Below are 12,589 nucleotides of genomic sequence, written 5' to 3'. Positions count from 1 at the left end.
TGAAAATATGCAGTGTATGCCATGTTTAAAACTGTTGTCTTGCTTTTATTTACTAGAGCTGCATTTTCCCCTGCAATATGAAACAAGAGTTCAATTTCCTTCAATGAAATGTGCAACAGAGACTCAAACTATTAGACAAAAGTAACAGTTGTCAGTGAAATTGCACAATATACGTACAAGATTTTTCACTACTGCTAGGCTAAGCTGAAACTGGAATTCAGGTCACAGATAGAATGAATATTGTGGTTTCATTCTACTCCTCCTTTGTGTACTAAAGTTGTCTGCCTCCCTGTGGGTTGTATAAATCAGTTAATATACTGAATGTTGAACTTCTGCTTTCAGAGGCACTTTCCTTGATCCAGTGCTGATCAGCCTTACTGCTGATCTGTACACAGCACAGCAGGATCCCTGAAGGAGACAGCAAAGTGGGATATTTGTCCTTGTCCACGTGTACCAGACAATCATTAATTCCACTGCTCTGTCCCAGCCCCCAGAAATTCCAAACTTAGTTATTTTTGCTTTAAATACAAGCTCGATTAAATGTTAATAGAAAGGAAAACCTAACACAAAATATTACTGGATTCTAACGTTAGAAAAAACATTTTGATTATATTTTCTGATGCACGCAGCATGACAGAGAATTTTATCACTTGATTCTGGTCTCAGGTCTCTAGTTGCTTATTCAGGTAAATTAGTATAATAGCAAGTTTCACAGTATAAACATTATTTCTTATTAACATGGGTTCCTATGGATCCCTTCCGGGGTGTTTCCTTGGCTCAGCAGGCAGGAGTTGCTGCCTGGGCCCTCAGTGTTGGTCAGACAGAACTAATCTCATTACAAAATATTAAAGAACCTACAAAATACCACAGGGCGTAAAAGACATTTTTCTTAGAAAGCGGTGTTTCTTTTTCTGTCAGCTCTTTAGGGGTAATTATGGGAAACAGAAAGTCTCTTTAGAAGAGTTTTTATAGAGAAGCCTCTTTTTTTCTGTAGAAGTCCAAAGGTACATGAGAGCCAGTTCCAGACTGAAGATAATAACATACCCTTAAAATGTGATGCAGAAAGCTAAATGAGTGCAGAAAAGAAGATAGAGAAAATACAAATAATAGGCATTTAAGCAAGTTTTATATATGCACAGTTTTGAATGTACGTAGCTGAAATAAACTCACCCCAAACCCTGCATACAGAGAAGTAAGTTCATTGCAAAATATGAGAAATTGTCACATCTTCTCATTGGATCCTCTTATTTATAACTTTTCCATGCACAAAAACATCCACAAACGGTAGTGTTGGAAAGACAGTCTTACTGGGTTAGTTTAAAGTGAACTGTTCCGTTCAGAAGTGACAGCTTAGTATTTCTGAGCAATCTGATAACGTGTTTTTAGCAGTTCTGACTTCTTGAGCAGCAATTTAGCAAACTAATTAGGATGAAGATTACAGTTAATCACTCTGACACAAATCAACATCTCAATGTCTAGATAAATTTGAAGATAACTTACGATGCAAATACTTTTGGAGACCAAAAGGAATGGAACTGTCATTTGGTATTCAGCACTATGCTGGAAAGGTAAGGTCATGTGATTTTTATTTAGTTCAAATAATAGCGGTGTGGTCATTATTTGTTTTTATCCAGAGTTTTTGCTTTATATATTTTTTCCTTATTTTAATTGAAAAATGATAACATTTATGCAAACATAGACTCTACAATGAAATTTTCATGTGTAGCAGTCCATTTTGGAGCTTATCCTTAGGGCCCTTCCACAAATTGTGTAGACAGTAACTGTGTCTTTTCTGCAAGAAATCTGGCCTCAGAAACATCAGTACTGCAGTCACTTCAAAGGAGCAACTCTCTGGAGCCAGAGCAGGCTACGTGCTTGGTAACAGTGTGTGAATGCCACAGTATTTCTGTGTAAGAGTGTATCTCAAATATGTAAAAAAGCATATTTTACATAAAACTGTGTAAAATAGTATCTGTAACAGAACTTAAAATCCTATAGAGAGAATTGGAAAGATTGGGACTTCTAGTAGAGATGTTTTCTTGTACTCTGTAACCTAACTTCTTATGTTCTCAGAGGTTCACATTATTTTACATAGGGAATAACAGTCCAGTTTTCACAATAACATGGGCTTTGCTTACAATTTCAGGCCCAAATATCCTGGCATTACTTTCTAATTAAAACAGTTAAAATAATTTAAATAGAGGAATGTTTTGTTTTCGTAATACGATTTTCAATGCCATGAGAAGCTGTTTTAATGTAGCTACAATGTGTCCAACTTACTCCTGTTCCTCCAGCAGGTCTACTTATAGATCACAGGTTTGGTGCAGACAACCAGTACGTAGTGACTGCCTGAAAACTATTTCTTACATCACATGTAAAGCATCAACTTCAGCTTTAATGAAGTATCTCTGTTATACTGCATCATGCATAGAATAGTTTGACGTGGCAAAATATAGCAGAACAGGATTTAAGCCATTTAATCCAATTTGATATGCAATGGGATTCTGTGAGTATAGCTACTGTGTATAGCCAGTTTACATTCTGAACACACTGCTGTAGTTCACTTTTAAGTCCTTTGCAGATAACTCTTATGCTTGTCAGACCCAAGCTAACTGGTGTACTTGGTCATCCTGACTGTTCACCTTTTAAAGAACATAGGAGGTTTTGGGTAACCTTTTTCAGCAAAATTTCTGGTTCTGTTTTCCCACACTAGGTATTATATGATGCCTCTGCATTCCTTGAGAAGAACAGAGACACTCTTCCTGCTGATATAGTGGTGGTGTTGCGAACTTCAGAGAACAAACTTCTTCAGCAGCTTTTCTCTAGCCCATTAACAAAAACAGGTATTTTCTGCACAGTTTTGGTAACATTGTAACTTCTTCAGCTACCTATTCCTCTCAAACTCTTCTTTGATTCTGGACAATTTTTCAAAATTATTCTTTTTAAAAGAATTTATATTATCCTTTTATTAAAGAGCTCTGCTCTTTAAAGTTACCAAGATATCTAAAGCATTATGATACATATATTTTTTAATATACGTACATGAATTCTTCTAGAACACCTGTCTAGCAAGATTCTTCCCTGATTCCAGAGAAAGGGAGATTATCAGGTGTGTAGGGCAAGAGCCCATTCTCAGGGCAGGATGAAAATACAGGAGTTTCTGATTCTTAGTTCTTTACTAAGATCAGTACTTCTTTGATGGATTCTTGTGTACCATATCTTACAGTTCATAAATCATGTGATGTAGATCAAAGTGTTTTGGAGGTAATATCCATCTGTTTAGAAGCACTGATGTAATACACAGTTTTAAACAAATTGTTAAAGCCATATACTAATAGGCTAGAACTAATTTTGTTGATTTAAAGCTTGTTGACTTTGACTTACATGAAAGTGCCAGATCTTTAGCTAAATAAAACAGCAAGATGAAGTTTGATTACTCCATGGATAGATGCGAGAATGCCAGTACCATATGCAAATGATAGTTCTGCAGTATCCATGCAAACAAGCCAGCAAATAAACACTTCTCTCAATACTTTCTACACTCTTAAAGCATATTTTTCCTAATGGGTAAGAAAAATATGTAATACTAAATCCGAATACAGTGGATTGTACTAGATTGCAAAATTATTGGGAGCTGGCATATGCAGATGAGGTTGTATGTTTGGGTGGAAATACATAGTAGATGCACTAGATAATGCTGTGTAGGCTTATTGTACATGGGCTCTAAATGCAATTCTGTGCCTGTGCAGCAGCTCTCTGCCTTGAATTTCTAGACTGTCAGTAACCCAGTTGTAGCATCTGGTGATGTGTTTAACCTCTCTTGACGTTTCTATGTAGAAAGAGAACATCTGTAGAAAATATTATATTGGAGCTTTCTTTGCATATATAAAATTGCTACCGTGATATCTGTTTGTATACTACAGAGGATAGATTCATGTCAATAGTGTCTCTATTCTTTTTCTGTAATTGGAAGGCTTTTGACTACCCCCCTTCAAACTACACTTTTAGAGGTCCCTGAGAGGTGAGGATCCAATGAGGAATATGCTTCTCTTTTCAGCTGTAATGAGTTTAGATGGAGGGGAGCATGGTTTATGATGGAGGAGTGGTTTGTGACCAAGTGGGGAACAAAGAATCTTTCTGTCTACTACTACTCTACATTTAAGTCTGTGTTAAGTTGGTAAAAGAGATTCTGATCAAGCAAAGCAAAAAAGAAAGCTCACACATGGTCAAATGTGCCTCCACAACCCTCTTTACAGGACATTTTATACCTTGGAGCTATTGTCAGAATGAAACCATTTAGGTGCTTTGTTCCAGTTATCAGTACAAATTATTGTAAATATTATACTTTCTATTTTATTGCCATTTTAAAATCAGAATGCTGATTCCCTCATGCAAGCTCATCTTCTTCTGGCCTTATAAAGATATTTTCAGTAGCAGCAGCACTCAAATTGACTATTTTGCCTAAGATGCATAGAAGGTTCAGGAAGATATACTCTCATTGCAGTTAATGTATAGTTACCATGCTGGTGTATTTCTCCTACTTCTTTAGGTCTCTTACATTCCCTTCCTTGTTTCCTATTTATATTAATTGAATGATTTGTCCCTCCATTTACCTTTCTGTGAAGAGCACACAGCAAATTGAGTGTTGCCTGTGTTTTTCAAGCTGGAACAGGACATCCTGATAAAAAAAAAATTGTGCATATGCATCTGTGCATGGTGTTATAAGAATAGCTTAAAGCCCTTATGTCATTTTTATTTTTTAAAAGCCTTTGTGATTTTGCTCTTTTTTCCCAGCTGTCTGATATAATTGGCATTCACATCCTGTGTTGGGGCCTCTGTGTTCTAAAATCAGATTGTTGCCAGGTTTAGTTTTGGCAGCTTGCAAGATAAATGAAAGGTTTGGCTGAGAACAGAAGGCATTGCTGGCAATGTTGCTTCATCTCTGCTCAGTGAAGAAACATAACACTCTTCTCTTAACTTTCTACAAAGATGCTTTTGTAAACAAAAGAATAGTGAGTGAGTATATGCCCCATCATACTCTGTCCCTGTCTCTTAGTCCTCTTCCTCCTCCACTCAACATGTGCTTCATTCCTAAAACAAACCAGAAAAAACAAGATTCATAATCTTGGTACGGTTTTCTCCAGATTTTGGTCAATTACTGACTGATGCAAAAGTTAATAATTTATATGGGAGCCATATTCCATCTTTCCAGGTAACCCTGACTTGAAATGGGCCTTTTGCCAGTGTGTGTGGTGTTTTGTTTGAAGATGAGTGACAGCACATTCTTACATCTGCTTGCAACTATCTCTGGAATGTGCAGCGTAGGTGGGTTTTGCCAAGCAGCAGTCTCCCAGACGTGTCGCAGCCACTGGGTGGTGCTATCCCAGAAGGGAGAGGGAATGCGAGACTGGAATCGTGGGTCTGACAAGGACTGAAAATGTAGTTCTTTAAATACCATAAAGAACAAAAAGATGCCTTTCCCCCCCTGAGACGATCCTCTGTTTGAAGTATATTTATATAACTGTCGTATCTTCCACTGTCAAAAACTGAGCAGCATCATGAAAATAAATACTAAAAAGCTAAATTCTTTTACTAATTTAAGATCATGTTAATCCCTGTAATTTATCAAATACACTTACCCTCTTAACAAATGCTTCTATTTCATGGAAGCGGACTGTGCAGTCTAAAGGGCCAGAAATTAACATCAGGACATTAAATATACAGTTGTAATAGTAATTTATCGTTAATTGAGTGTGCAACTACTGATATGAGACATTGAAACTTAAACATTCTGGAACTAATTTTGTAGTGTATACAGCTTGTTTTGTCCTCTTTCAGTGGAAACTTAGTCGCATTCGGCATGTTTTGAAATCTGCACTTTCCAGGGACCTTTAACCTTAAAATTGAATGAATGTATTCTGATTTAACCCGACAGTTCTCCCAATTACTTCCATATCTATCACTTTTTTCCTACAGACAGCTTCTTGTGATGCCCCTATGTTGGTTGATTATGCATGTTCCTATCCAGATAGAATGTATTCCTGATTATCTCTGGTTTTAGTTTATCACTGTTGCTGCTAAAGCATCAGACAGAAAAGGAATCACATGATCTAGAAAATAGAGTCCCCTTGTAAGAACAGAGGTTGGAAAAATTATGGACAGCCTAGGTACATTAACCAGTAAGGAGTCAGACCATTTGACTCACTGCCCTGATATTCAAGAATTTTTGCAGCATCACCTCTAAGGGGTGGTACTGTTGGATTGCTTGGCCAAAGTACGACTGGGGTTTTTGAAACTGCAGGGTCTTAATCTTCTCAGAAAACCTGCAGCACAACAAGATTTTCTACTTTTAAAACACAATCTCTGCAGATTTTTTGCCCTTGCTGTGACTCACAGACCTTTAGAACTTTCTATCAGGGAAGGATAGAAAGATAGGCTCTGCTCTGCCTTAGGTTGTTACTTGAGAGAGGGGAGAGAGTTGCCTTCTGCAGGGAGGGAAAGGAAAATCCTTCAGCCTTCCCACCAGAAGAATAGAGATGCTGAGAAACATCCCTGTCCTTGCTCTGAGGATCAGTAGGGGCTGTGCTTGGCTACGTAGGAGAAATAAGAAATACAGAGCTGAGTAGCACTACCACTACAGCAACATCATGTCTAATAATTTTAGTAGCATTGGGTATTGCTCATGCATTAGAGTAATGAAGTAGCAATATATCATTGTGATTAGACACTCCTTTTCTGTGGTGCCCATATATTTAAGCATAATCTGTCAAAGAGAATTGGGATGAAAGTTTTCACAACTGGGATGAAGGGTTTGGTTAGTCATGTTTTAACAAGGTAATTTTTTTGTCCTAAGTAAAATTTTTTTCCAGACACAAGTAATTTATAATTAACCTGTCCAAAGGTCATTTCCCCTCCTCAATATTGATTTTTAGTCTATGTTCTTTCTGCCTTTGAGTCTCTAACCTTGCTTGAAGCCCTCAGATGAAAAGTAATTATAAACAGTGCATGTCTCTTAAAAAAACCGAACCAAACAACAAAGGGACCATGTGCAAAGAGAGAATGTGAAGAAAATGTTTCAGGCTAGCTTTATGCACACTAAAGAACAAAAGAACTAGGGCCTTTTCCAAAATCACTTTAGTGAACTTCTTTTCACCACTTCTTGGTGACAAGAGTACTATCTCCAATATAAACTTGTCTGTAACTGTGGTAGCTTGTGATTCCTCATGACAAGTCAGAAACCAAAGGAAACAGATCTTGCATTTCAGTCCCATGAACAGACACTACTGGGCATACACACAGTGTAATCTTGGCAAGTCAAAATCATAGGTGCTTTGCCAGTGTTTTTAGTAGAACCATGGTTTGAGCTGTCATGTTTGTCACTGTACACTCCTATTGAGCACAGGCCCTTCCTCTAGCAATAAGTAGCGGTAGGTCTCTTGGTTTGGTGTGTCATTCACTGAAATACAGCATATTTCCGTTTGGTTTTAGTGTATTTTTTTCCTTTTAATTCCATGCATTACAGTAGAGCCAAAAGTGCAAATAAATTTCAATTTTACTGATTTATTCCACAAGAAAATATTTTTATAATGGTACTTTTATGTTAGTATTTTCACTTTTAAGAGATCAGGCACTCTTAAGTCAAATGAATTTGAAACAAAGTCATTGTAATTACAGAATCTCTACTTCAAGATGAATCAGAATTTATATTTTCTAATAATTTCTGTCAAATTAATGGAAGCTCTGTATTTCACTCAGGACATGGAGGCTTTCATACTTCTAACTGGCCTGTATGTTAAAAACACAAAAATAGCTTTTGCTCTGCTGCCAGTGGGTTGTATGCAAAGGGAGGCTTTAACCACAGCTGTGCAGCTTAACAGTCATGAACTTTACTGGGTTGCAGATGTGGGACATCAGTAAACTAACTTAATTGTAGCTTAACTGAGTTTGGGAGATAGAGTGATGGATTACCTTTTTAGTTTCTCACTTGAGCATTTTACAGTTCAGTGTTTATTTATCTTCATATCCTAAGGTTTTGCATCATAGTACAAATGCAATACAGATATTTGTAAGACTTGATAGCAGTAGGATCCAAAAAATGCTCTAAAATAGCCCTAAAAAAGGGACTCATCTAGAAACAGAACCATCTATCAGATCAAAGTTAAGGTCTCGGTCCTGCTAAAGCTTAAAATAAAACATAACAATTACTTACTGTTGAGAATAACTCCCTATAAATAGTGTCAGTGAATCTCTGGAATTGCACATGGCAGTAAGCACAACAGCTGAGAATTGTCAAGTTAGATTTACCACGATTATATATGGTAAAGTGTGTTGCCCAAACAGAATTCTACTATTTTTTTCTCTGAGACTTCACAGGTTATATTGTACTGAAAATGAGCGAGGGACATAGGTTTTTTTTTCTCCAAATGCTTGCAAATTGAACTCTAACAAAAGGTGAAGTGGAAAAGTTTAAGAATAGATCTTAATTAACTTAGTGATTCGATTTCCAATACACCATTCTCTCTAGAACAAATCTTGAGAATAATTTTTCTTTACATTTTTCTCAGAAGAGAGGAGATGCCTTTCCCAATTTTCATGTTTCTGGCCTAGCTTCTCAATCCTATAATGAACATGATTTCACGGTAGTGAGTAGTGATTAATCTTAACACTGCATTGTATACTAATTAAATTCAAAATTTATTGATATAGAGGAAACAAGAGGTCTATCACGCAAAAGATGTTACTGTTTCTAGTATTAACTACTAGACTGTGGGATTTCACTGTGCACCATATACAGAATTTAAATAGAGAAATATTCATAGAACATTATACAGTTGTTTTAATGAGCAGTTTACTTGACAGTTTCTACGGGCACTGTGTGCTATAAGGTCAAACTGTCTCAAAGATGCTCAGTATGTCATTGGAAGCATTCAGTAACCCTCAAGATCAAACCCTAGAAAACCAATTATTTTTTAAATTTGTAATGAGTTTTGGGAGCAGATAACTTTATTGAATATTCAGATAATCTTACTCATATGAATATCCATAATGTGTTTTGGTGTGTCTTTTACAAAGAATGTGCTTATATTTCCCATTTTTTCAAAATAATTGAATTAGGGATTAATATATGTAAAGGATGAATGTAGTGGGTGGAAAATGAATCTCTGAGTCTGTGTTAGAACTTGTATATTCATTTCAGAGTATTTTGTGCATTCTTACATAATTTTGTACTTTCATAATTTTTCTTTATTCTGTCACCTTGCAACAAGCTGTAAAGGCCAGTACTTTACTATACCAGCACTATCTATTATTATTTGACTTTGTCTTCGTTATTCCAACATGACTTGGCTTGATTAATTGAGCTGTCTGGATAGCAGGTCACAGTGTGTGACAAAGTTAGAAAATGCATTTGTGGGTATTTGTATGAATGGGCATTTATTTCATTAAGAGTGGAGATACAAATATAAATAATGTTTTGCTTTACCACAAAAGTAACTGATTTTGTGCCAACTGTGATAATATATAGAAGTGCTGACATCCAGGGGAGCAATGGTTCAGTTGCAAAGCCTTTGAGACTTGATTAAATTAGTAGTCAACATCATTAATGCCTAGATTTCAAAAATGGGAAGGTCTGGGACTTTTATAAGGTTTGGAAACCTTGTTTCATCTTTAATTAAGACTTTTTGAAAGATATTTCTTGTCTTGAGGTTTCAAAACCTGATTTCAACACCATTTTTTAGCCTGTGTAGCCTTAGGTTCTTGATGACTGGGTAGATTGATAGTCATAGTGAGGTCAGAGAAAATGTTCGTAATTTTTTTTCCATCTGCTTTTGGTTGCATCCTTATACCTGAATTTTTGCCACTGATTTCATTGGGAATCTTCACTGGCGTTAGTAGGATTTAGGCCAGACTGTGTATGTATGGAGCAGCTTCAGCAGCAGGTCCTGAGTGATGGAATATATACTAGTAAATTTTTAAACATTGTATGGACAGGGACCATATTCTTGTATTGTATTCTTGTATTCTTGTATTGGAAATACAAGCAATGGGCTAGAAATCACAGTTTTTGACTTCTCCTGGATTTCCTGTTTATTCACTGTTTTTGTAGGAACTTACTTTGGCCTCAGGTTAAACTGAACACTATGAAGCTTAGTAGAACAATGAGATAAATGCCATGTTCTTTACAATCATATTTTTACTTTTCTAGATACAGCATATACAATTCAGGGAAAAAATTTCTTAAATAACATGCAAGAGAAAAGATACCAATTGCAAAAAACAATGAGGGAGACTAGAGCTCAATCAGAATGTAGGGTAACCATATTTTCAACTGGTGTATGTTTTTAGAAGTATTCTTCTACATACCTCTGGAAGAAGAAATAAATTTGTCCAGCCTGAAGAGATGTAAGTAGAACAAGGTTATTTTGACGAATGCTTGAAACCAGTGAAGAATTCCTTGACAGTGAACTTTCACAGGAAATTCCTCTGTAGTTCTTTTCTAGTCTCAGTTACAGATGTGGTACAGGTACCAAGGCAATCTGCTGGGGCAGCAGAAAACCTCATATTGATGGTGGGCTATTGTACTGACAGTAACAGCGTTCTGTACTGTCTGCTGTTCCCCAGAGAATTCAAGGTTGTGCTGAGCTGATTACATATAGCAGCATCAAACTGTACTCTACAAGAGATGTGGAAGGAAATTGCTAAGGACCATAACTGAAAGAAATGGCCCATGTCTTCTGACAACATATAAATCATAAAAAGCCAAGCCAATTCGTTCTGTAGTGCAGCAGCTGGAAGCCTGACTGGATTAGGCTGTGACCAACCTCTCTTCAGCCAGCCAGTTGGTCAGGTCTCCAGCTAGTCAGGCTACAGACCTAACTAAAGAAACTGGGGAACATAAAGCAGTAGAAAATTGCAGTATTGTTTATACAAGAACTTTGTTTTTTCCAAACTTTTAAAATTTATTTCATTTTTGTCTAGATGCAGCTTCAGATAATTAACACTCACTGTACTTAGTGTGCCACTTCTATCCTTAGTCCTGTGTTTGGACAGAGATGCCCAACCTATGCCAACCTGGCTGTGGCCAGATAGCAATCTACTCCCTGCTCTGCTGCTCTGTTTTCCAGAGCCACATGACCCTCCCTTGGCCTGTACTCAAGAGCCTCTTTATCATGTTGTCAGGCTATACCATAGGTGTTTTGCCTATGGTCTGTCAGTTTGGTCATATCACAGGACTATGAGAATTGCATCAGGTTTGCTTGTATATGCTATGATCACATGCTGTGCCCGTGATACTTCAGGAAGGGTCTGTGTTTCGGTGAACATACTCCCAATCAAGTAGATGACTACACGTTTGATTCAATTTAGCTTGAAAATTGGGCATGTTGCTTAAAGCAGCAATTAGTACTCAAGGCTGTGTTAGAAAAATATCTTGGGCATTACCACTAACTAGTTTAGTTAGTACATAATTTTTCTTGTTTAGTAGGTAAGGATAAAGGTTAAGATGTTTCTTGCTGACATCATACATTCACGTATCTAAGTGTATATAGATCCTGTGTATGGTGATATGCATAGAGTACAGTAAGCAGTTTGACCTTCATTTCATCTCAACTGCTGTCAGTGTCTTTCTTCCATTCTACAAGAAGCCTACTAACCTACTGTGTTAAAACAATATTTAAACATGGCAGTGATGATGCTTACAAGCAAAGTTTTATTTGTTGCTGTAGACAGGCCGTGTGTTTGCCAGCATGTCCCTTCCTAATGTGGGATGTAACCACTGAAGTGTCTGTAATGTATTCAGTAGCAAGCACAAGAGCACTGAACTTATACTCAGGTTCTTCAATCCCTGTCTAGCAATGTAAAGCTTTTAAGTATTTGTAAATATGATCAATGTCTACTTCATGCTAAAAAGACTAAAGAAATCCTTAATGTAATTGAGAATCAGTTTCAGAATTCCTCAGTTCACTATGGCATGGATTTTTCATTTCAAATAACCTGAGCCAAAAATGTGTGTGTGTTTCCTCCTGAAACAAATATTCATAATTAGGTGATCCCCAGGTGGGCTTCACCATTACTAAGCTTTTATGCTTATCCAGTTCTGTTTGGTAATATGTATCTAATTTTGGAAATACATTTTCTTGGTTTTATTTTGAATAGAAAGTAAAGTAATTCTGTTTTCTGAATAAGCAGTAGATGAGGTCTGTCTGTATTGATAGTTGTGCTCTACAGACAGTATTTTTATAAATATATTCTTGTGTAACGTGTACAGTATATGAGAAAATTGGTTTCCTAGCTTTTTTATTGCACAAGATTAGCTTAAATTACTTCAATGACTCAAAAGAACAGAGTTTTGATAGTCAGTGACCAGATTCACATTAGTACCCAATAAAAGAAGTACATGTATTAATTTATTGTTGAGCTAAAAGATTAGTCTTAGAGAAGCAGAAGATGAAAATGCATTATGGAGATAAGCAGTCAACTTCCTTTGGGTAGATAAAATGTACTGAAAAAAAAGACAGAGAAGAATCTGTGTTTGTCAAAGACATTGTCTGGCCCTGTACCTCTTCTGGAGTGTGAGTGCTTAGCTGTGATT

The 12,589-nt window shown here is 36.6% G+C and overlaps 1 protein-coding gene across 2 annotated transcripts in view; it reads left to right on the top strand.

Moving 5' to 3' along the window:
- MYO3B (myosin IIIB) overlaps positions 1-12,589 on the top strand; it is a 193,543-nt gene that overhangs the window by 99,423 nt on the left and 81,531 nt on the right. For both annotated transcript variants that reach the window (XM_085066494.1, XM_085066495.1), the window contains exons 23-24: positions 1,480-1,568; positions 2,714-2,843. In XM_085066494.1, the coding sequence (XP_084922620.1) occupies positions 1,480-1,568; positions 2,714-2,843 (219 nt within the window). The remainder of the gene's footprint in view (positions 1-1,479; positions 1,569-2,713; positions 2,844-12,589) is intronic.

The sequence above is a fragment of the Lichenostomus cassidix genome, chromosome 7 (genome assembly GCF_008360975.1).
Source record: "Lichenostomus cassidix isolate B80296 chromosome 7, HeHo_3.0, whole genome shotgun sequence".
NCBI classification, from domain to species: Eukaryota; Metazoa; Chordata; class Aves; order Passeriformes; family Meliphagidae; genus Lichenostomus; species Lichenostomus cassidix.
Note: the sequence above shows the minus strand (reverse complement) of the source record. Positions and strands in the feature narration are given on the sequence as shown.